The sequence below is a fragment of the Rattus norvegicus genome, chromosome 3 (genome assembly GCF_036323735.1).
Source record: "Rattus norvegicus strain BN/NHsdMcwi chromosome 3, GRCr8, whole genome shotgun sequence".
Classification (NCBI taxonomy): Eukaryota; Metazoa; Chordata; class Mammalia; order Rodentia; family Muridae; genus Rattus; species Rattus norvegicus.
Window position 1 is genome coordinate 185,870,623 of NC_086021.1, and position 24,614 is coordinate 185,895,236.

At 45.6% G+C, this 24,614-nt stretch overlaps 3 protein-coding genes across 13 annotated transcripts in view; 1 reads left to right on the forward strand and 2 right to left on the reverse strand.

Annotated features, from left to right (window-relative positions):
- Positions 1–5,894, reverse strand: part of Sycp2 (synaptonemal complex protein 2) — a 62,484-nt gene extending 56,590 nt beyond the window's left edge. For 2 of the 8 annotated variants that reach the window (XM_063284684.1, XM_063284678.1), the window contains exons 1-6: positions 5,753–5,894; positions 3,193–3,251; positions 2,213–2,356; positions 1,246–1,376; positions 422–524; positions 139–163 (exon numbers count right to left, since the gene is read on the reverse strand). In XM_063284684.1, coding sequence (XP_063140754.1) covers positions 139–163; positions 422–524; positions 1,246–1,376; positions 2,213–2,356; positions 3,193–3,216 — 427 coding nt within the window. In that variant the 5' untranslated portion in view covers positions 3,217–3,251; positions 5,753–5,894. The other 6 variants (XM_063284681.1, XM_063284679.1, XM_063284682.1 and 3 more) reach the window with 6 other exon arrangements.
- Positions 5,895–9,464: 3,570 nt separating this feature from the next.
- On the reverse strand, positions 9,465–12,536 carry Ppp1r3d (protein phosphatase 1, regulatory subunit 3D). Its single transcript, NM_001109564.1, has one exon. It carries the CDS (start codon positions 12,278–12,280, stop codon positions 11,441–11,443), a length of 840 nt encoding a protein of 279 aa, NP_001103034.1. The 5' UTR covers positions 12,281–12,536; the 3' UTR covers positions 9,465–11,440.
- Positions 12,537–12,654: 118 nt separating this feature from the next.
- Positions 12,655–22,354, forward strand: Fam217b (family with sequence similarity 217, member B). 4 transcript variants are annotated; one of them, XM_006235834.3, is made up of 4 exons: positions 12,655–12,780; positions 14,681–14,792; positions 15,531–15,616; positions 18,315–22,354. In XM_006235834.3, the coding sequence occupies exons 3-4, from the start codon at positions 15,591–15,593 to the stop codon at positions 19,456–19,458; spliced, it is 1,170 nt and encodes a 389-aa protein (XP_006235896.1). In that variant the 5' UTR covers positions 12,655–12,780; positions 14,681–14,792; positions 15,531–15,590; the 3' UTR covers positions 19,459–22,354. The 4 variants fall into 4 exon arrangements, with proteins under 4 accessions (XP_006235896.1, XP_006235895.1, XP_063139960.1 ...); XM_006235833.5 differs by having other exon boundaries at positions 12,666–12,799; XM_063283890.1 differs by lacking the exon at positions 12,655–12,780 and adding an exon at positions 13,234–13,432.
- The last annotated feature ends 2,260 nt before the right edge of the window (positions 22,355–24,614 follow it).

Sequence of the window (24,614 nt, forward strand, 5' to 3'; positions counted from 1 at the left end):
AATTTTACTAGCTGGTCCTTCACAGGAAAACTTTGATTCTTTAATTAGATCGTGAGTTCCTAGGACAGGATTATAGGTATTAAAAATTTATACTAAAAGTTCCTAGCAAGTAGTTTTGATGGAAATAAGGTATTTTACCTTCATCATTGACGTCATATACGACCTAAAAAGATAAATATTTCATTTATAAGTTATTATTATAAATCATTACAAAAGATATTATGACAAATTTTAATTCACAGTATAACTATTTAACTTTAATTTATTAGCAAACTATTTAATATAGCCAGCTTAAGTGCTTTATTCTGTCTGGACAGATTGATCCAGTCCAGTTATTAGCCAGTCTATTATGATTCTTAGACCCAAAACAAATGGTTTTCTAATAAAAAACACACTCTATAACAGTCAATGTCGTTTTTACCATCAAAAGATCAAATAAGTCTTCTATCATATTCATAACAGCTTCATCTTTTGATTGTCGCTGACTCAGAATAATCTCCTTGGAATTTTCAAACCAGGAAACCATGTAAAAAATGAATACATAAAGTAGTTCATTTGAATTCTATTTTTACAATTTATATACTTATTTTTAGTAAATGAACCTAAAAACAAGATGACATTAAAAATGAAAACACCAGTATTGATAATCAAAGCAATTTTACATTTTAAAATGTCTTGTATTTTTAACTTTATTCCATTACTTTTTATTTTTTTTCCATTACTTTTTAAAATAAGAGTGGAGATAATAATAATTCCATTTCAAAGACTCTTATATTTCCCTTTTTAAATTCCTACTACAGATATACCTGTTATAATCAGCTAAAATTATCAGGACAATTTATATTATTTGGATATTTTTGGAATTATTTTACTTTAATTTGATTCATATATGAGTACCTACTATGTGCCCCATATAACCATCTGATGGTTGTATGTAAGTGATTAGACATATAAAAATAAGTGTTTTTTATTGTAGTGTACACGTGTCAGACAGTAAACACCCTAAATGAGCTAGTCAACAGAAAATCATTTAAATAAAGGCCCACTGGCATCTTGTGATCCTAAATTCACATGGTTGTCAAGGAACTTGCATAGTGTCCTTCTGAACCTTTACCTTATATCCACATCATAAAAATATGTACTCTCAAAAGTTCTTCATTGCCTAAGTTTGCCTTTAGTCATTGGACTATTTTTCTTAATAGAAACTGCACCTTAATCATCTTTCTCTCCTATGAATATGTACTTATCTTTTGGACTAATCCTTGTTTTATCATGGTTTGAAGTCCAGTTTGTCCCAATATAAAGATATTCTTGCTACATCTTCCAATAGATATCAAGATGTTTGAAATAGTTTGGATATCCTTTTTATGAAGTTCCTAAAAATGAAATGTACATATTTAAACTGCTGCAAATAAAAAGTAGAGCGGAATGAATAAACATTGTTCTGGGAGCAGCATTAATTTACAAGTCTTATATATCCCAAAAGGGAGCCATTCTCAACATCTGTATAATGGAAAGGATGAGAAGAAGGGATTAATAAAGTGAGTTGTCACAAACCACCCAGCTAATGGCAAATTGCAAATAGTCACCTGCATAAAATCTAGAAAGTTTATGAAAGCAGTTTTCTCCTTCCGATTTAAAGGGTTAAAGTTAGGACTTCATTTTGGTGACAGGGTCTTATTCTGTAACTGAGACAGGCCTACAACTTGTGGTATTCCCCATGCCTCAGCATCCCTCGTACTAGACTTACAGGCATGAGCTACCACAAATAGATTACAAATTCTTATTCAACTAATCAATTATCAACAATCTTGGATACCTGGACTAGTATGTAGTTACCTCTTCTTAAATAAAAATTTCAGAAATGTTTTGTGTTTGCTTTATTTTTGGAATTACTAAGCATTGTGTGTATCACCACAAATATGGTGGGGGATCTCTAAAAATAAATTGTTTATAGGTAGTTTTTTCCCCTCAGATTAATAATGGTAGCCTTTGAAACACAAATTTTATACATTTTACTTTAGAAACAAGAGTTTAATGTGTTGAGATGCCTCAAATAACAGGCACATGTTGATAAAACATTTAAATCATCGGAAGCAAGTTTGTCCAAGGCTTTCTCTGCTTATATTTTTCGACTATGGGGCCTTTCTTCCTAGAAAGTAAAATCATATGTAATAATTTTAGGAGCTATTAAACAAAAATGAGTATTTACCCTGCATATTAAGTCATCCAACTTGCGGAGGAATTGTTTGCTGCATTTAATCTTCACATCTTCACAAATATCAATTTGTAAAAGTGTCACCAAAGGCTTGAAGTCGTTTTTTCTCAAAGCATCATCAATACACTTTTCTAACTGCTGGAGAGATATATTTACTAGCACAGGCATTCCATCAAAATCAGCCACTTTATGCAACTGAGCTACCAAAGAATAGTTTCTGATTAAAATAATCAAATTAGCTCATAAAATATTTTTTTTTAAATTAAATATTTAAAAAAAATTTACCACTATCCAAAATAACTGATTTTCTTCAGTAATAATTTCAGATAGAAAATATTTGATTAAAAGCTAATTTATATTTATATCTTTATCAATTCAAATAAAAATCACAAACTTTATCAACTCAAAATCATAAACTAAATGAAAAAAATCACATTATAGAAACTATATTTAATCCAAGGACAAAATCCTAACATATATAAGCACAACCTTCACAATATTTAAAAATTAAACTGCAAAAGGGTAATTTTATAGTTTTAAAAGTTATATTTCAACCTAAATATTACCCTAGTATGACTTTTATCAAGCCTGTTATCCCCTTTATACAGAACAACACAAGGAAGCTTTCAGATTGCAATCTGATCACTGATCAGACTTAGTTGTAAACTGCATGTATATAAATGTAAGGATCAGACAATTTAAAACTTTGGTCTGAGCTTCCAGGTATGTTAATCTGTAAATGACTATTTTCAATATTGAAACCACATGTAAATAAATCAATGCTTTTGATATTTTATGTTCATAACATACTTTAAAATATTTTAATAAAGGAAACTATATTTAAATTACTCTTGAGTATTTCATAAAGCATCAAAGTTTGTTTTTGCTAAAAATATACCAACAGGTATACATATAAGTACACAAAAGTTGTTTTAGTGATTAAAATGCTTGTTTGTGGTCTAGGAACTACATACTTGGGGGTCTGGTCTCACTGGCATTTTGACTTCATTTAAGAATAGGAGAGGACAGACACCTATAAGAGAAAACATTTTATGTATCTTAACGTGTGTTCAATGTGTTTACAATTTTAAAATCTTAAAACATGATATTCAATATTCTTAAACCAATAGTTTTTTAACCCTTTTTACATTATTTGTCATATACTTTAAATTATATATATTTATCATAAAGATGTTTAGTTTTGCTCCTAAGACATACATTAAAATAATTTTGAAGAACTGAGGAATCAAGGAGAAAGCATGAAGGTGAAAAGATAAAAGAACAAGTCATTCAGAAAAAGAGAAACTTGAAAATAATGTAGGTAATAGAAGGACAAGATATTATCTCTATAGCAGAAGTTCTAAGTAAAACAACCAACCCCAACACTTACTAGGATGGCAAAAACTAAAGAGAATGATAATATGAAAAATAGAAAATGATGGGTATCAATAATTGTACTTTGAAAAAAAAAGAGATGATAGGCAAAAATGATGTATATGTTCTAGAACATGTAGTTCCATTTCTAGCTATACATTTTACAGAAACCTAAAAGTACAAAATGAGTACTTAACAACTATTATAGCACTGCCTCTATCTGCAGTCTTTTTTTTCCAGGAAAAAACAAACCCTGTCTTGTTGGTGTGGTTGGGAGAAATTAGGTAAACAGAAGCAAGGTGCACAGAATACAACTGAATATTTAAACATGTAGTTTAATCAGCTTATCTAAGAACAAGGCCCTGTTCAAAACAGGGTAAAAAGAAAGGTGAAATTAAGACAGAGATGACCCTCTAGAGAGCTCGTGAAAAATTAAAATACACACAAGAGCAATCTACACTCTATGAAGGACATCTGTGTCTGTGCTAATAAAATAGAAGTGTGAAAGAGTTTTGGGAAGGGGCAGAGCTTCCTCTCTATGAGCTAGCCTCAGACACATAATCATTTTATCCCCAGGTTCCCTTCTCCCAGATCATAAACTTTTCTTCTTTCTTTTAATAGAGCCTCTTTCATCTTGTTATCTCAAAGAAAATCTTTGTTGGCAGCAGTTAACTAGCAAGTAACCATTAGGATATTGGGTAAGCTCAATACTACAAAATAGAGTAACATTAAAAAATGTCAAGTTGCTTAGACATGTTTAAGATTACTATATTACTAAAGAAAATTCAATATGCCAGAAAATATTTTAAAATTCATGTTTTTATGAAAATATATTCATTTAACATACTTTGAAAGTACATATTGTTTCAATCCTAATGATTGCTAAACAGTGGATATTTAACAGTGATTGTAAATGAGAATATATAAAATATACTGACTTATAAATTAGGTAGTTCTTTAGTACATTCAAAAATCACCAACCCAGTAATCAAATAACCATAGTAAATACATTCAGAATAGGTATTTTGCCAACAGTCGTAAAACTTCCTTTACATCCCCCCTTTTCCATTTTACTGCAGTTAAAGTAATCAATTAAATTGAAAACTGTAACATTTTATTTCATTTCCAATTTGAAATGTGATTTTAAACAGTTAACACTTAAAATATATTGTAGAGATCTAATGTACTCTGTTTCCTTGGGGCCAACAGCTGTCAGTGCAGCCCTGTCATAATGTTTCACAACTAAAACAATTGGAAGTAATGCAATTTCCTCAAAGTGCTCTGAGCCATCTACACACAGCACAGAATAATTACGGCCAAAAGATAGATTATGCTAGACAGATGGTTCTATTTTCTAGTTTTCCTTTGTACAAAGGAGCCAACCAAGGAAAAGGAAATTTTAATATTTATATAGATGGATTTTTTTTAAAAAGGGGGTGGGGGAGGATAACCCTGTTACATAAACACTCAGCACAGTGCATGAATGCTGACTGCAACAAAGCCAAAACCAGTTCTTTTGGGCTACCTGTCAAATAAGCCAACCGTTTGCAAGCCGACCATTTGCAAGTCAAAGGGAAAGCTAAACAAAGGTAAACAGCACGGCTTGATTATTATTGGACAACTGATCCCAGAGCCACTCAGAAGTAGGGAGACACAGGTGACGTTGCAGAAGACCCAAGAGTTAAGCCAACACTCAAGCACGTGAGCACGAAGCTTGCACATGTGAGCAGGCATTGCCCATGCCCATGCAGTCTTGACAAAGCTGGAGGAGGGGGTTGGGTCCTCGTCCAGCCTGAAGAGCTGGCATGGCTGCAGCCTTAAACTGGAAGTAGAGATTCACAGTACAAGAAGCCAGAGTGCAGGGGGAGGAAACCTTCAAGCTTCCAGCCTGAGGCCCTGGCACCCTATCCGCCCCGCCCCGCCCCGCCCCGCCCCGCCCCGTCCACAGCACACACAGTGCGCATGCTTAGGGCCCTGGGTCCTCGCGCTTCCCAACTCCCTCAGCACTAAGATCTCTCCCTACTCCATGCCCAGTCACGTGGTCATGCTCTTTACCACAGTCCAGGCCGCTGGAGCCTCGCACCTCACAAACTCCTCCCTGTACCGCTGCCCCGGATGGCTGGCGCAGTCAGTGTCACCCACGCCGCCAAGTGTCCTCACCACGGTCTCCCGTAGACCTGCGCCACCTGCAGCCAGGACACCCGGGACCTGGCGACCACCTCCGCCGGCAAGGGCCGTCGAGTGTTATGGCGCCTCCTCAGTCTCCTGGGAGCCAACGGAAAGCGGGAAGCGCTCGTCCAATCAGCGCCGCCCGACCAGGCCACGCCCCTTACCCTCAGCCACTTTCCGCTCTAGGAGCAAACTTAGCGCTTCTGGGAAAGAGGGCCTGGCGCGCCTGTCGGCTCCACTTCCGATGACCCCTGCCCTGTCCAACTGGAAGTGACGGAAAGGGGTCTGTAGGGGTCTCCTGCTGCTTTCCTATTCTGAGACTCACCCAGAGCGTTGATGCTGCGCAGTAGAGCCTCCTGCCAGCAGGGGGCGCTGTGCCACGCCAGTTCCACCTAGGGAGGAAATGTGGCATTAGGAGAGGTAACCTGCTGTCAGTGTGGGACTCCACCACCCCCAATTAGGCAGTCCTCCTGCCCCTAAGTCCCTGCCATTGGGGCAGTGCTGTGGCTCCTCCATTTTCCCTGTGCCCTAAATTTACAACGTGGTGGCCCAGTCTTTTGACAAGGTTCACCAGTGAGCATGATGCTGCCTGCTTTGCATCACCGAGACAAACAACTGCTTTGTTCAGCCCTTATCCTGTGACCTAATGGAAGCTCCGTGGGCTTCGCCCGAGGAGAGTTAAAAATTGATACAGATGGTGCCAAATCAAAGTTTAAAATGGTTTTTTTTTTTAGTAATATCTTGATTTATCTAAAAAGGCAATAGTTGTTAAAAAAAAAACAAAACAAAAAGCAAAAAACAACTCAGATAATGGTGCTAGCGTGCCCCTCAGTCGTGGTTTGTATGCAGCAGACCCAGGTTTCAGGGTGTTTTAGCTGTTCCTTGGGGAATGAGATCTAATGTCTACTCACCCCGCTAGAGCTTCCAATGACAGCCCAAAAGCAGGGTTCCACCCACGTCTAGCTTAGATAACAGAGCTCGTCCGGCTTCCTTACAGGATGCAAGTGACATCGAAGCACCCGTATCACCGAATACCCTAAGCCCAGCATGGATGATTAATGACCACTTCCCCATAGTTGCTCCAGCAGAGACACTCCTTGAGGCAACCTTCCACCCCTTAGATACTCAAGCAGCACCCGAGCCCACGAGCCACATGCAATTAGAGCAGAATTACATCTAGCTGGAGAGGGAGAGAATCAGCTGAGGACCCAGTGACCTACCCCACCCAGTTCTACGAAGGAATGTGTATAGCCAACAGGTCAATTTTTCTCAGGTTGTAACAACAGTCACAGCTGTTCTCATGAAGATGGACAGCTGTGATACTCAGAGGATAGTCTTCCATAAGTGGCCAGCAAGCGTTTCTGGTTTAAATATATTTTGGAAAGTGCTTGAAAAATAAACACACACACACACACACACACACACACATCCTGAGGGCCAAAGCACAAAATAAAACATACAGCAGTTCTAACTTTGGCTTAGCTAGAACTACAAAAAACATCATTCCAACTTTGTGCCTTGTTAAATTGAATTTTGAACCCACTCCTCATTGAACTGAGGGTCCCCTGCATGTCAGACAAATGATCTACTATTGATTTCTACTTCTAGCCTTCTTTATACTTTCTGACACAGGATCTAAGGTGTACAGGCAGACAACGTGAACGTGAGATCCTCCTTGAATGGCTGGAATTACAGGTCCAAGGAGATCCTAATTTAAAAACAATTAAAAAAAACCAAAACAACACGAACAGTTGACAGGCTTTTAGAGGGTGTTTCAGATAATTAGTTTTCAATGATTTTTTAAAATGATTTATACCTTTAAGGACTAACAGTATATAATATGACATGTAAGATCAAAGTGTGTCAACCTCATGACCAGAGACTTACATCATCATCTTCATGCTTGCTCCGCTTTCTTGTAATAGACTTACGGTCCTCCTTGATGCAATCTAGTCATTTCCCAATTAGCTGCTTGTTATAGAGACAAAAAAAAAGTGTCTTGAAATGTTAACATGAAGGAACAAAGTATCTAAGTGGCTTTTGTCAATTTGACACAAACCTAGATGTTATCTGGGAAGAGGACATCTTAACTGAGAAAAGCCTCCAGAAGATTGCTGCCTAGGCAAGTCTTCAGGGTATTGTCTTAATTAACAATTGATGTGGAAGGGCCTTGCTCACTGCAGGCAGTGCCTCCTCAGACAGGTGATCCTGGGGTGGGTAAGAAGGGAGACACAGCAAGCTACCGGGGCGGCGGGAAGGAGAAGGTCAGTAAGCTGCACTCCTCCATGGCTTCTGCTTCTGCTCTTACCTTGAATTCCTACCCTGACTTCCTTCAGTGACAGACTGTGATGCAGGAGTACACGAGGAAAGAAACCTTTTCCTCTCCGGAGTGTTTTTTTGGTCATGGTGTTTTATTGCAGTAATAGAAAAGGAAGACAACTCATTAAATCTTACCTGAACTGTTTGTTTTTATTTAAAGGCTCTGAGACCATAGAGTTTGAAGGAAAACCTTATCAGTCATTATTAAAATCTTGTTTCCAGCCACACATTTTCTCTGCAGTGCCTGGGATTACAGCCCCTGCCTTGTGTTAGTCAAGCTAAGGGCTGTATCTCTCAACCCTTTTCATGTCCACTGTTCATGTTCTTACTGGAAACAGGCTGTGGGCCATATCCCCTGGGAGAGAGTGCATGGAGCTGGATAGTCAGTTGAATGTTAAATCTGAGGCTGGCCGTGGAAGAGCAGGCTGGGGTCCACAGGAGTCACGGAGGACTGTAAGAAAAATACAATCACCACTGCCCCTGAACCCTGACCTGTAGCGTTATTAAGGTATTTTAGCTTTTATAAACACACACCCTTGTATCCTCCAAGCCAGTCTGCGGCCGCTTTCATGAGTTTGGTTGGCCTGCTTGAAGAAACCATCATAGCCGGGCTTCTTGATGGTTGACCTTTCCTCTTGGAAGGAGGTGGTGGGAAGGTCAGTAGGAGCCTCCCTGAGTGTAGTCACCCACCCAACCCAACTAGTCGTCTGTGCGATTCTGCTCCCATTGCAATGTCCTCTGAGTCTCTGTAAAGGGACAGAGCAGTGGTTCTCAACCCGTGGGTCACAATCCCACAGAGGTTACAGACCCTGCTCGAGCATCAGATATATTTACTTGACAATTCTTAACAGCAGCAAAATTACAAGTATGAAATAGCAATGAAATGGCTTTATGGTCAGGGATCACCGCAACATGAGCAACCGTATTCGATGTTGGAAGCATTGGGGAGATAGAGAACAACTGGGTGAAAGGCTAAAGGCAGGGAAGGGTTGTGGGAGCGCACTCTATCTGCACAGCCTTAGGGCAATCCTAGTATGGCTGCATTAGGTCCCCTTACTCCGTTGCTCCAAACTTCCCATAACCCCTTACCCATTGCCCCAAAATAAGCCTAACAAACACATTGATTACCAAAGAAAACTGGCATCATTATACCTTTGCTTTTTCCTGAGGTAGGAGAAGGGGTGGGCTTTGTTTACATCTCCCCAGGTAAAGTATTTTACACACATACAACTCCCTCCTCTGTTAATGCAGAGGTCCCTCCCTAGAAGGCCCAGTCCTCATCCAGGGCTGGAGAAGAGTGAGATTTCCATCTGAAAGATCTCGACACCAAGACGTTTCAAGTTGTGTCTTCTGGAATACAGAGGCCACAGCACACACCAGCTTAACAAAGGGACTTTTGTTTTTTCACACGTGTTCTTTAATATTCAGGCTTGAGTAAAATGACTTTAAATGACAGGCAGTAAAACACAACTCAGTGAGTGCACAGTCGACACAATTTTAACATCCCAACAGTCCTAAATGTGTCTCGGGGTCAGAAAGTTCACCCTGAATTATCTTTACAGCTTTTATTTACTATGTACTTGTTTAATCAAGCAGAATTATCTCTGTGTTTTAGATTTCAAATGGTTGGTATGTCTTAAAAGGCACCTTCAGGTTCTCTTGATTTTGATAATGCGTCCTTTACTTTTCTGTAACCAGAACCTGCGGACAAGCGAGAGGCGTTCCCATGGACTGTAAAACTCTCTACGAACTCTCGAGCATCGGTGCTCCTGACTTTGACTTGAGTCTGGCCCATTCTCTTGCACTCTGGACAGGGGCCAGGGACAGAGTTGCCATGACCCTCCGGGGTTCGCTGACCTAATTGAACATCTCATTAAGCAGTGGGAAATGCCACTGAGCTCTACTCACTCTTGAATGCCAAGGCAGTGCGTTGTCCTAGCAGCCAAAGGCTGGGTGGTTTTATTGTGGGACATCCACTGTCTCAAAAGCAAAAGTCCCATCTTGGAGGTCTTGTCCACCTCAATTCTAGCACCTGCTGTCAGAGAGACCCAAAGCTCAGCACCAAAAATATTTGCCAGCTTCTCCATGGGGGCTTTAAACAGCAGGGGTCAGCTAGCGGTCTGGACTAAGTTGGAGGTTTTGGTTGTTTTCTTTTTTTAAACTATGTAACATCTTAAAACTAGGAATTAAACCCGTAAAAAAAAAAGTTAGCAACTTTCCTAACCAAAGGCACAAAGAATAAAGTGGCCGGCATCTGTGAAACCTGACATAACAGTTCAATTTAAAACCCGTTAGCTGTATAAAAATCCGTGAATTATTCTTCCTCCAGTGCCCTGGCTAATTCTAAGAACCACCCAGGTTCACTTGGAAGCTGGCTTCCAAAATATGGATGCTGGAACCTTTCCATACTTAGAAATTAAAAAGTCACCTCTTTCGTGGAAAAGGTCTCTGGGATGGGCACGCCTGCCTGAATCCCTGTGGCCACTTGAAAACGGAAATTACTTAAGGCAAGATCTTTTTAAAGGCTCAGGTAGTTTCAAACTTAAACAGAATATGGCCTGCTAAGACACAGACCCACAACCAGACCAGTAGAAGACAAACTCGTGAACAGGCAGTCCCTGAAGAGAAAGGACTGTCTGGGCTAAGTTGCTCAGTTGGAAGCTTTTCAGTCCACTCTTTCCGAGCCGTTGATGTGGGAGGCACCGGCTAACCAGGGCAGCCTCGAAGCCCAGAAATGGTTGTGTGATGACAGATGAGCTCTAAGTGCCTTCGCTATTAATAGTCTCCACTGTTAGAAGGCTACAGACACTGGCAAGCAAACATGGTCTCAGGTTTTCACTATCCCAGGGTGGAAATGCCTCGAGGGACCATAATGTGGGCTACACTGTGTATTCTTTACAAACATTACAGGGGGTGCAAACAGACAACAGGCCTTCTTTAAGCTGATTAAATCTAGAGTATTCCTGAGAAAGCGTCCACCATGAGTGGAAGGCTAACGTCACAATAATAAATAACAGATACTTGTGTTTAGACATTGAAGAGACATGCAAAAGGCCTTTCTTGCAAAACACTGACCTGTGGGTCCTCCTGAAGTTGAGGACCACAATCCCATGCATCTGCCCTCCCACACCCTCTCCACAATGTATTACACAGGCTCCTGGTCTTCTGACCCTGACAGGCTCTCCAGAGAATTCACTACAGGGCAGGCCAGGCTACAGCCGCAGGGCTTCACAGTGAGAAATGAGGCCAGGAAACCGGGAAGGAAGGGTGGGATGGGAGATGGCGGCTCTGAGAGCTGCACTGGTGGGAAAGGGACTGCAGGTCTGCAGAGGTGGAAGCTCCACATTCACAGCCTGCAGTTCAGATGAAGTGGATCCAGCTCTCCTCGCACTCCCCGCGTGGCATGTGCAGGGCATGACTGCGACAAGTAAGGCTATAGTCCTGACCATCATTGTTGTCCCAGTACTCGGCACCAGCCACGCCATAGCGCAGCGCGAAGTGTACCTGGGAGCCAAGCTCCAGCAGGAAGGGAGGCACAGGAAAGCCGAAGGCAAAGATGTCCTCGGTACCTTCACCACCCGCAGGCCCTCTCCAGCGCGCCACTGCTTCGTGCGCACTGCGCCAGCCAGAGAAGGTGTAGCGCACCGTCACCTGCTTCTCGAACGCCACGTTGCGCACGCGCACTGTGCCACTGATGCCTAGGTCGGAGCAGGTGACACGTTCCAGGCATACGAGCTGCCGCGCCAGGCGATCTCCGAAGCCCGGGACTTCGATGGGCGGCTGGAAGTCAGGAACCAGGCACTGCAGTGTGAACTCCAGATCCTGGCTACTGCAGCACAAATCCGAGTTGATGGCTAGGCGCGACAGCACGTGCAGCGGCACGGACGGGTCATCGCCTGCGTTAAACACCTTGACCTGCGCCAGTTCCAGGCCCAGCGCGTCAGCGAAGCGCACTCGGACCTGCCGGTTGCAGCCGGCTCCGCACGCGGCGCCCTGGGCTCCTGCAGCCTTGGCACGGCGCTCAGGGGAGGTGGGCAGAGAGCGCGAGCGTCGTTGGATGATGGGCCGCAGGCGAGGGTCACAGCCCGGGGGTCTGCAGGATCGTCCATCCATGTCCGAGAGGCAGCTGAGGCTCCGGGGTGCGAGTTTCCGGGGTCCCGGGGTCGAGGGCAGCAGGGCAGAATCAGGGCCTTTTGACATGGCCCAGCTGGGCTGGTGTCACCGCCGAGCCACTGGGCGTTAGGGCTGGACAGCCTCTGGGAGCCCTGAGGCACCGCACCCAACACGGAGACTGTGCTCGCGGCCTGGCCGGCGTCTCAGCGGCGGACAGTCTGGAGCGGTGGGTGGCGCTCTTCAAGGCAGCTTCCCGGGGCGTTGCGTCCTGCACGGTGGCGCCTGCTTCTCCCCTTCCTTCGAGGGCTTACGGGAAGGCCGGGAACCCCGCCGCCTAGACGCTCAGCTGCCGGCAACTTCTCTAAGCGCAACTTCCCGGCGCGCCCCCGGCGCGCCCCGCCCCTCGTGACGCCGCCCGCGGGCACGTCCCACCAGCTCGCCCGGCAGCCCCGCGCTGCCCCACGGTGCCGGAACCGCGCACACCGCGACCACCCCGCCCCCACCCTCCCGCCGCAGCGCTCCCTCCCCGCCGCAGCGCAGCCGCCGCCCCCGGGAACCTCATCACGTGCGTTCAGGCGGCGGAGCAGGTCTGCTGGGTTTCTCTTGGTGCGTGTGCCTGCGCGCTGCACCCATCCATCCGCGATGGTGTCTGCAGCAGCCTAGGGCGTGCTGGGTGCCTGCTGCGTGGCCTTCCTTGGGCAAGAGGAGTGGGGTGGTCTCCTCCACCGGGTGGGGGCGGGACAGATCCCAGCCTTGGTTGGCCTGGCCCGGAGCTGGCCCTGGGACTATGGTGAGCGGCTAGCCAGGCAGCTCCGGCCACCTTTCTCCAGCGGCCAGACCCAGGAAAGATTTTGCCGCTGAGGGAAGCATCATACCCACACCTCCCCACCAAGCTTTGCCTCCCCATTGGCCAGGCAGCCAGTTCCCTGGGGAGGACGGGGGGGGGGGGGTTGGAGGTGGAGGGGAGGCGGGGTGTTGCTTCTGTTAGCAGGACTTGCAGCCAGAGAGGAAGACTGGGAAAGGGGCTAATGCCCATGATGGATTGCGCAGCTGCCCTCTGACTCTTGAGCGTTTTTGTAGCCAGGATCTTTTGAGCTTTAGTTTTGCTGCTATGCAAGCTGAAGCCGTGTGCTTCACCGCCTCTCTGTCTGTCGTCCCCACTCCTGCATCCTGACTGCACCGCAGGCTCTTATTTCTCTGAGGAACTTCACGCACAGGACTATGTGTCAAGTTTGTCAGGTAGATGAGGGGCCATGATGCACTATAGATTTTAAAGAGTGCGCCTGGGTCAGACATTCTGTCATGGTTTCTTACCCACTTTGGTGCAGAAAGATCAGGATAAGGAAAGAGGATAGGCCAAGAACGATTTCTCCATCTAAAAGGAATCAAGCCCGTTGGTTGTGGGGTAATTGACCATAAAAGGCCCTGTTAGGATTTTTTGTTCTCTGCACATGCAAACCTAAAAGTCTTACATAATTATGGTGGGAAAGCCCAGGGTTGGTTCAGAAAATCTCCCAGGATCCCATCTCTTTTCCATTTGACAGAGGCTGGAGAAATAGGGGAGAAAAACGTTCAGTTTCCAGGCCTGCTTTCTCAACAGGCCCCTCATGACGATGGGACCTGCACTTCATACTGAGACAGCATAAAGCACATAATGGGTGTTAGTACACTGATGATCTTTTAACTGTTTTAAAAATTACACGGATGTGTATACACACATGAATGCAGGTGCTCTGGGAGGCCAGGGGAGGGTGTTGGCCTGGAAGTGGAATGACAGGCCCTAGTGGGCCACCCACATAGTACTGGAAGCTAAACTGGGGTCCGCTGGAGGATTAGTAGCTCTAGACTCTTGAGCCATCTCTCTGGGCCAGCACTGATGATTAGAGGACTGATATGACAGAGAAGATAGAAGAATTTAGGGATGCCCTGAATTCTAGAGTTTTATCTCTGTGGGATAAGGGCCTTGTGCACAGTCTGTACTCTTTAGACTGTCTGACACTTACTGGATGAGTGAGTGAATGAATAGACAGGGGAGCTTTAGAGTAAAAGGCAAATTTAGTTGATGTTATTCCAAGGAAGTGGGTATGTGTGTGCATGGGTGGGGTTTGGAATCCATTCACAGCACTCTTAATAGCTGTCATGGGGGTGCAGGGTACTGAGCAGTCCCAAAACCCTTGCTGGGCAGTTCTCACCTGCCTTCAACCCAAGCTCCAGGGGATCTGGCGCTCTTGTCTAGCTTCCGAGGGCATCCACCCTCACACGTGCCCATTCCCCTACCACACAGAGACAATTGAACTGTAAAGACACAACACTCCTGCCCCCATTTCTAACTTCATAGTGCAGAATGCTGAGTCTGCACAGCTGCAGACAGCTTCGAGGTTTCAATGTGGCCCAAACACAGAAACCAAACGCACACAGCCCAGCAACCGGATGCTGGAGGGCCGGTTGCCATCAGTGTCATTACTGTCAGTGTTCTTCTGTTTCCAGTTCCGGTGGCTCTTCAGCTTTTCCGAAGATAAGGGGAATAAAGAAGTCACCTCCCCAGCTGTCATCATCCGGCAGCAGATTGAGCAAGAAGATTCTGAGCACTGCAGAGAAGGTGATGTAACTCTGAGAGAAGCTCTCACTTAGATTTGTCTCAGTACTTTCTGTATGGGCGCTTGCACGCACGCATGCACGAACGCACGCACGCATGTGAGTATGTTGCCTGTGTGTTCTGCTGCATTACTTAGATAACACTTAAGTAATGATTTGTTGTTTTTATTTTTAAAACCACTAGATAGGGCACTGCTATAAATAGATCCACTGAAGTCCATCTTGGGTACCAGTGAGTTAATTGGGGTCACTTGTAGTAACATGGGTGACTCAAAAGCAGCCACATCACCCACACTTCCACTACAGTACAAGGGACAATGCACAAAAGTAGCGTCCTTGCACACACACCCCATACACCCTCTACATCCTGTTCACTTTATTGTTCCCAAGACCACATGCTGTTGGGGAAGTAGGTATGACCGGCTGCTAGCAAGAGCAGGAGAGAGGGAGGGGAAAGGGCCCCTCAGTTCGAGATCTGACTACTTTCCTTTCTAGCTCTGGGCAATGTTGATAGGCCCTATCTTTCTAGGGTGTCCTGTGACTTCTTTCTACTAAGGAAACTAACAGGCCAGATCTTGCTGTGGACAATCAGCTGATCTAACTCAAGACAGTAACAGTTATATGATGCCAGGAGGATAGTTCTGCGACTGTAGCGTGTGTGTATGTGTGTGTGTGTGTGCATGCCTGTGTGTGTTCATGTGAGTTCACAGTACTTTCTGTTCAGTAATCTGTTCTTTTTTAGACAACCCATCAACCCGAAGATGATGAGCAGCCCTGTGACCTCTTCAAGACAAGGAATAGGATGAGGGACTGTCAACAGAAAAGCAGGTAACTGGTCCTTCAGTTCTACTGAGTGAGCCTCACTCATGCTTTGATTATGGCAGAAATGAGTAGACCGGCCTCTTCCAGCTTCGGTAGCCGGTTTCAGTCAGCTGCTGTCCATTGGCTTTCTCTTGTACAGAGGGGAGGGCTGCTGCTAAAGGCTGGTGTGTGTGATGGCGGCTGCTTGTGAACATCTTTTTCTTAAGAGATTGGTTTGTTTTTGTTTTGTGTGTATTTGTTTGTGTGTATTATTTTTTGAGTATTTTGCCTGCCTGCAACTGGACACCTGGTACCTGGGAGGCCAGAAGAAGGCATTGGTCCCCTGGAACTGGAATTAGAAGTGGGTGTTGGGACTGAACCAGAGTCCTCTGCAAGAGCAGCCAGTGCTCTAAACTGCCAAGCCATCACTCCAGTCTGCAAACAAAAATGTTAACAGTTGTGAATTCCCAGTGACAGCTGTTTCTTCATTTGTATTCATTGCCTGGCTGTACTGAACTAACATAGTCCACATTCTGTACAAGGCTGATGCTTCTTCAGATAATCCTTGAGTGCTGTTGGGATCCCTGCACAAAGAACCCCTCAGCTTCCAGGAAGTACCTTTGTCCACTTCCTGTCAGCTTCCAGGAAGTACCTTTGTCCACTTCCTGTCAGCTTCCAGGAAGTACCTTTGTCCACTTCCTGTCAGCTTCCAGGAAGTACCTTTGTCCACTTCCTGTCAGCTTCCAGGAAGTACCTTTGTCCACTTCCTGTCAGCTTCCAGGAAGTACCTTTGTCCACTTCCTGTCAGCTTCCAGGAAGTACCCTTGCCCATTTCTCCTCATCTGACTCCTGTCACAAGGAAGTTCTATTACCTTTAGTATGTATTTTGTGTGTATTTAAACCATCTTTGAAGAACATATGACTGGAAAATAAACCAAGAAGAAGGTATTTTCAACTCCATTGAGATTCTACCTCAGTGCAGAGTACTCTAGAAGGAGTTCATGGTGTATCAGGAGTGAATATATTGTTACTTCTCTTTGCTGGCTGTCCCATTTGTACTGAATTATCATAGTACCACAGACTGTACTTTTGTCCTTTTATGTTTTATTTACTTTGTGTGCATGTCCATGTATGCCACAGTGCGCATGCATGCTTAGAAGATAACTTGAAGGAGCCAATTCTCTCCTATTATGTGGGTCAAAGGGCAAAGGGATCAAACTCAGGTCGTTAGTAGGGGCGGGTGCTCTTATCTGACAGTGCATTTTGTCTTTTTCAACACAGCTTTTCCTGAGTGTTTCCTGTTTGGAAAGATAGTAATAACTTTATACTTTATATCAACTTTATATAGTATGACCCCTGGCATAGGTTAGAACGAACAATGAAAAACTCACATACTGAGGTTTCGGTTGGCTCAGGATCTCGGCCACTTGGTGGTTAAACAGTGAAATAAGTCTGGGCTTGGGATGGCTTAGTGCTGTAAGTACTCACCAAGCAAGGGTGAGGACTGGAGAACTCATGTTGTATGAATTCACGTGTGATTCCAGCCTTGGAAGGTAGAAACAAGAACCCCTGGCTGCCTGGCTGGCTGCCTGGCTGGCTGGAGACGTGGTTCAGTTATTAGGAGTCCACACTGCTTTTGCAGGGGCCCCAAGTCTGGTTCCCAGCACCCACATTAGGTGGCTCACAATTCTCCTCAACTCCAGCTCTAAAAGGATCTGACGCCCTGGGCCTCCTCAGGCTCCTTGAATCTTATGCATAGAAGCGCCCACCCACCATACTTGTAATTAAAAACAATGAAGGTAAACTTCAAAGAAAAGACTAACCACACGAATGAGCTCTGTGTTTGATTGAGAATCCCTGCCTCCACAGTTAGGTGGAAGATTGATCACCAGTGATTTATAGCATCGGCCTTGAGGTCCACATGCATGCGCACACATTGAAGCTGCATACAAGCAAAAACATGCACACATGCACACATTAAAACATCCGTATACCCACAGGTTAAAACATGCATATATCTGTATGTTAAAACGTATGTGTGTATACCCACATGTTAAAGCATGTGCATACCCATATATTTAAAGAAAAATGAGCGAAATACCCGATGGATTATTTTAGGTACCAGGGGTTAAATCTGGGGCTTTGCACAGGCAAAACCATCAGTGATGCCTGGCCCAGCCTGCAAAACTTCGAGTTGACATTGTATCTATACTTCTCCTAAATTACGTCTACGAAAGGGGGCTGTGGGATTTACGACTGAGTATTTCCCAAGATTTATTTGCTTATTTATTTACTCGAGACGAGGTATCCCTGCCTGGCTTTGAACTCACAGACATCTGACTGTCTCTGCCTCCTGAGCGCTGGAAGTATTTTCAAACACTAACAGAACAGTCTTATGGCAGATTTTAAAAGTGATGTTTTTCTTAAAGGTATACACAGTTGCTCTAAAAGTATAATTTAAAAAAAACACACACTGAAAATTGGTTAAGTCTTTAGATGTTGAGCATTGCCATTCGATAGTACATGTGTCCACGTTTGGGGCAGCCGTTCTCTGCTGACCATGACTAGAGTGTGGAGGGGAAACTGTTTTTGCTAACCAGCTTCTATAAAGCACCTGGGGGGCTCACATTCACAAGGACACAAGGATGAGGGTGTTGGCAAGGGGTTCTCCTTTCCCTAGCTATCAGTGAGTAGACTACAGTTTTACTTTTTTTTTTTTTTATAGCAGTATAAATGCTGGCTCATCCTGGAATCAAGTACAACCTTTAAAGATATCTTCGGGGAAAAGGCCGAGTGAACTGCAAGGACCCCGTGTCTCTTCCCAGCCAAGGAGCAGCCTTCTTGGAATCTCCCAGCCAGCAGCAGATAAACTTGTGGAAACCATTCCCAGGGAGGGAAGACAGGAGCAGGCCGAGCTCAGCTCCAGGTATCAGGCTGCCTCTGGAGGCAGGCTGTTCCTTGACTTCCACTCCATGGAGATCATTAAGGGAGGTGCTGATGAGGACAGTGCCAGTGACCTGTCAGACTCAGAGAGGGTGGCCATCCCCCCTTCTCCATTCACACCTCCAGATCTCAACCTCCGAGCTGAAGAGATAGACCCGGTTTCCTTCAGTCTTCACCCAGAGCCGAGCCAGGCAGAGTCTGGACACTGTTACCCTGACTTTCTTCCACCTCCTTTCAATTCCTGGGACCTCCGGGACATGGCTGTTGTTCTGAACACAGAGTGCAGGACCGAGGCCCTGCCTCGGGCCACGGGACTCCTTGGGAAGTACATAGACAGACTTCTTCAACTAGAATGGCTGCAGGTCCAGACTGTGCAGGGTGAGAAGGCCCGAGCTGCTAAGGCCAAGCTCCCTGGTGCTGCTGGGGGGCTGAAAAGCCCTGGACGGGGTAAGCTCCTTACCAGTTCTCTGTCTAAGCCCTTACCATCCCCGGAAGGGATTTCAAAGCCAGGCCCTTCTCGGAAGAAAGGTTTTCGCCATGAAGAAGCCCACCCATCATACTATGCATTTGAGACTTTGCCTAACTCTGGGGATGGTCCTGGCCGACCCAGGCTGTGTTCCCAGAAGCAAGCTCCGGAACCGAGGATGGAGAAGAAGAAGAAATCAAGCAAGGGCCCCAAGCCTCAGCTCCGTGCTCCACCCTGTGTGGAGGGCAACCCCGCCATGGAAGCCAATGGTAACATCCGAATCCCCAAGCAATCTCCCGTGCTTCTGGACCCGGTGGGTTCCTACAGGGCCTCCAGGACACAGGCGCACGTGGACCTGAAGAAAAAGGGGAGCGCGAATAACTGTGGTTGCGCCCCTTCATCCGGTGAGAAAAAACTCAAAACAAATGGAGCCAAGCAAAGCACATATAAGTTAAAGTGACCCCTGAGGTAAAGAATTGTAAAGGCCTGCAGATGCCTACAAAGATGGGGGGGAGGGGCTCTCCCCAAAGCAGTGGCCGAGCTAGAACTCATTCCTGATAACTAACTCAAGCAGGCTCTCAGTTACCCCAGCCCGCCTCATCAGTTACTTTCTCAATGAGGCTTAGTAAGCTCTTCTTTATACACACAGTCATAAGCACCCGAGGGAGGGCCCTGTAGGTAAAAATTAACCTGCGTGCCTGGGACACAAAGGATTGAAGCAGCCAGGCAAGGCAGTCGGCAAAGACCTGGCCCCAGTGTCCCTGTCTTTGTAGTGCAGGGGAAACAGTGTGTGCTGCTTTAAGGGAGAAACTCTAGTGTGTGGTGGAAGAAAGGCCCTGCTGGCTCACTGCCTGTCGCTTTTGCATAAACCCTCAAGCAGAGTTTCTGCCCAGTCCTTCCCTCCTCTGTTGCCCCATCCCCCAGCCTCAGTTCCACTGCAGTTAGGGAGCTCGCATTTCTATTTTGAGGGTCATTTATCTGAAGCGGTTCATTGCCAGAGGCAAAGGCATCCGGATCACCCATCTGATGCATTTTAAAAGGCATTTTAAGTCCCAGGGTAGTGTTCTAGCCCATTCCTGGGTTCTCTTAACTGAAGTTTGTGGATTTTTCCAGAGGAGAGGCTACGGGCCCAACCATTGTTGCTGCTATCTGATGAGGCAAAAAGAAAAAAAAATGGGGGAAGAAAAAGAAAAAAGAATGCCTTGGCACACTAGACTTTTTGGGTAGCCATGAGCAATCTGTAGGATTACTCAAAATGTAAGTCGTTAAATTGCTGACTAGGGACCATATCCTGTTGTTCTGGGTCAAAACTAAGGCTCTATTTCCGTTTGTAAGAGAGCAGGGTTTTCTAATTATGCCTGGGGCCAGCGATGGGAGATGGGAGCAGACACATTTGCAGAGAGAGAGACAGAGAGGCAGGGAGAGAGAGACAAACAGAAAAACAGAGTCAGAAAGACACACACCCGCACACATGCACATGCACGCGCACGCACAAGCGCACACACGCACACACACAGGCAGAGAGAGAAAGAGAGAGTTAGTTACTGGATACTATCCTAAGTGTTCTTACCTGGTTGTGGCTTCCTGCCTCCCACACAGGCATCTTCCTCAGCTGCATCCAAGTCCTCTCTGCCTGGGGAGCTTTCCTCAGTGAGCTTCTGCAGACCTTCCTTGGTTGCTGCTTCACAGACTGTGGCTGTGTTTTAAGGACTGCAGTTCGCTTGGTCCTTGGAAGGGACTATTAGACTTGTTCTGGGCGTGGTGATTCTATTGTTTTTTTTACCTTTGAGACAAAGGACAAAGGTTACTTGTTGCAGTTGGAAATAACAATGGCTCCCTCGGCCCCAGGTGTCTGTGACTGAGATGAGTTTATCACCAGGACCAGCTGCTAAGGTTAACTGTCCAACGCTCTGTAAAGCGTGGTTTTTATCATACTGAACAACATGTGGACTTTTTTTTTTCAGCCCCTTTTCTTTAGGACTTTATTTTCAGATTCTTTTGGCACTGTCCTCCTGGAGAAAACATGTTATTACATGGAGGTCTCGAGCCTTTTTATGGGACCAAAATCCATTCATGTTGCAGGCAGCCCACACATGCAATGTCCGTGTTTGCCCATGGTGTGCACCTTGTGTTGGGAGAGCAATACCACCCTGCACCCTCTTCTCACCTGAGGGAGGCCCCGTGTCCACTTCCCTGCTCCTTGGAGCACATGACTGGTACCTCCCTTACTCTTTCCCTCGATTTTTACGCAGATTCTTTGGAAGCTTCGGGGCCAGGAAATGTGAGTATAACATCATATACATGAACATGCTTATATGTTCCCTAGGGAAGCACCCACAGGGTTTCTTTCCTGTTATACACCTGTGTGGGTCTCTTAGACCCTGGCAGGCCAGAGTGAAGTTCCTTTTCCCTTGCTGGATATGAGTCTGAGCCGAAACTGTCACAACTAGGGAACGCAAAGATGGTGACTCAAGCATTCGTTCCCCGCACACTTAACTGAAGCTGTTTCCTGATCTAGGGGACTAGAGTTCACGTCCTGTGTTTAGACAGCCCTAGAAGCCTGAGGCAGTGACTTTGTTTACCTCTCTGCCCAGGTCGATTGTCTGAGAGTTGAACAGTGTTATTGGATAGGATCCAGGTGCTAATGAACAGCACGGTTTGCTGCAGTCACATTGAGTACAGTTATTTGAGCACAGCCTTTTCCATGATCCCTGAAAACTTACCCCATGGAGGCAAGTAGACAGCCTCAGGCACTGAACCAGAGTATACCATGACAGTGACAGAGGAGTACCCTTCTGGGAAGTGCTTTTGCACCTGAGGGGTTATGGCCCTCACATTTAAACCAGTCCAAACCCAAGAGGAATATAAGGAAAACAGTATTTCAGATGTAATAACATCAGTGAGTGGAGAGAAAAAAAAAAAAAGCACAACCAGAATTGTTACTAACTTGAACGTCACAGCCACTGTGGGGAAAAGATAGACGTTACGGTCTTCATGCACAAGGAAGGCTCGTTCTGAACCTGCAAACTATTGGGATCATGTTCTAGAAAGACTGAAGACAACTTCCTAGGTGGCTTCCACATTATTTTTCTTTCCATTCATTTCCTTGAACAGTTAGGTAGAAATCTGAACTCCTAGTGGTACTGTGTTCAAGATAACAGCAGTATTTATTGTTTACTTGTGTACATGTAGAAGATGTATTAAAGTGACCCATGAACACACTCAGCGTGTCCATTTGCTGTTGTGATGCTGTATGTTTGGTTTTGTGTGTAGAAAAACAGAACTCACGTAAGCTCTTGTGAACTTGGGCTCCTCCTTCCTTGAGACAAATTAAACAAAGCAAACGTTGTCCGGAACTTTCTGGCTTGATGTGATTCCTCTTGTTGCTTTTAACGCAGTTGTCTTTCCAATCCGTCTTTATTTTCTGGTTGTTCCCGAGAGTTGCCGAGGATAGGATTCTGTTCCCCTGACCTTCATGCCCATACTGCCCAGGAACAAGGGCAGCCATGTTGCTTCACGTGTCAGAGGCCTGCAGCTGTGAACTACATGAATCATTGTCTTCCTCAAAGGTGTTGAGGAGTCGGCGGGAGAGGCGCAGGCTGCAGCTCCACTGTGCGTGCTGATCCACTGTGCGTACTGTGCAGAACTATCCATCAACCAAACTGCTACTGTTGTCCTGGATTCAGCTGTGCCCTCTTGCAAAGGATCACCACAAGTGGGTTGTTGACCTTGACTTCCCCTCACAGGAGGATGAGGAGGCTCGTGGGACCCTCACTGGAGTATCTAGCCATTCCTAATCACATATGTGCAATTGTGCTTGGCGCGCGCGCGCGCGCGTGTGTGTGTGTGTGTGTGTGTGTGTTGGGGGGCGTGGCACTAGAGCACATAGACTGGGAAGGAGAAGTAAAGGGCTCCATACTACACCACCACGGGGGAAGGTTGGTACATGCTGGGTGAAGTCTTTCCAATGTGGCTGCCTTAAGACCACTGACACTATGGTGGCAGCCACCACTGTCCTGTAAGGAAGCCTAAGAAATGTTGGTTTCCCAGAGTGGACTATGACTGTACCCCACCTTGGTTTATTTTTGGGACTTTTGGAGGAGGGTAGACATCGGTCTCCTCTCTTCCTAGGAGGGGATTTTGGCAATACTGACACAATGAGCTCCCACCTTAACTCACGCATCTTGAAGGGAGTCGGCTTTTGAGGGAAGCCCTGGTAGAAGCCAGCGTCGGCTGTAAGCCTTCCCAGAGTCCTTCGCAACGCCTTCCTAAAGCCACTTCTGACGTCGAAGCGGGTGCCTCTAAGGACGCCAAACTGCGGTAGTCGTGGCGCTGGGTTAGAAATGGTCCTCTGACATTAGCCAAAGTCACCAAATCGGAGGTATAAACTCCAGGCTTAGACTGTGTGTGAAAAATACAGTTACTTGAGCAGTTGCTCCTCAGTCATCCACTAGGTGGTGACCAAACCTTTTGAGACCCTGGTGAAATCTGTTACTGTCTTCTAACAGAGCAAACCTTTGTAGTGAAATCAAAACAGAACGGGAGAGCAAAGGAACGCTTAGCTTCCGACACAAAGCAGGTCCCTCACTCACCTGTCCTCCTCCGCCACAGATTAAATAAATTCTTAGGTGTGGTTAACTACAGTGGGGGGTTCTCCGGTGTTCCTAGAATGTTCCCTAATCACGAGGCCCTGCCTAGCAGATGTGAAATGACATCATCATCTATAAAATCTTGACAGAGAAGCCACCTTCACAAGACATCAGTAAAGACACCCACACTTATGTGTAATATTTACTTAGCAATAGCAAGACTTTAAATATACGTAGAACGTTGAAATGGATTGCTGTGAGTGGGATTGTGAGGCTTGGATATTTTAGACTCATGGGGCTCAGGGGCTTGAACAAAGGGGCTCAGAAGCGAGACCTTTCTGACCCATTCTCTGTACCCCTTCTCCCTGAGGTAAGCCATAAAAGCTAGAACGGGGGACAACTGGAAACTGGGAATACTTTTCTCTCCTCCCATGCCCTTTCTATTTAAGATCTGGCTGAGAAGACAGTCTCCTGTTCTTACCTCAAAGACAGAGCCCATTCCAGGTGTCTCACATGAGCACTTCCACAAGGCTGTGCAGGCTTCCTTACACTGAACAGTAGCCTCCTCCCCTTCCCCTGAGCCATGGCGTCTTCTGAAGGCTCCTGGTCAAGGAAACTGGCAAAGCTGTTGTGCTTTTGCCTGTCAACTGTCTTTTGTCACATGTGTACACCCAGACCCTTACTTACACTGGGTGACCACAGGATCACACCTTTCTGCCTCTATAGAGAAACTGCAACCTAAGTATCACAGTGGAGCCTGTTAAGCCCTAGGTGTTATGCTGCTCATGCCTAGGACCTCCCCAAACAATGGGACTTCTGCATTTTATGGAGCCTTGACACCCTCAAGCTGGAGATGCCTGCCTTTCTAGTGCACAGGTCCTGTTGCTGCTGCTGCAGAGGCTCTGGCTTTAGATCTCAGGAATCACACAGTGGCCCATCATTGTCTGTAACTCCAGTTCCAAGGGATCTGGCCCTTCCAGCTTCCCTGGGAACTGCCCGTGCACATGGTGCTCTTGTATGTAGACAG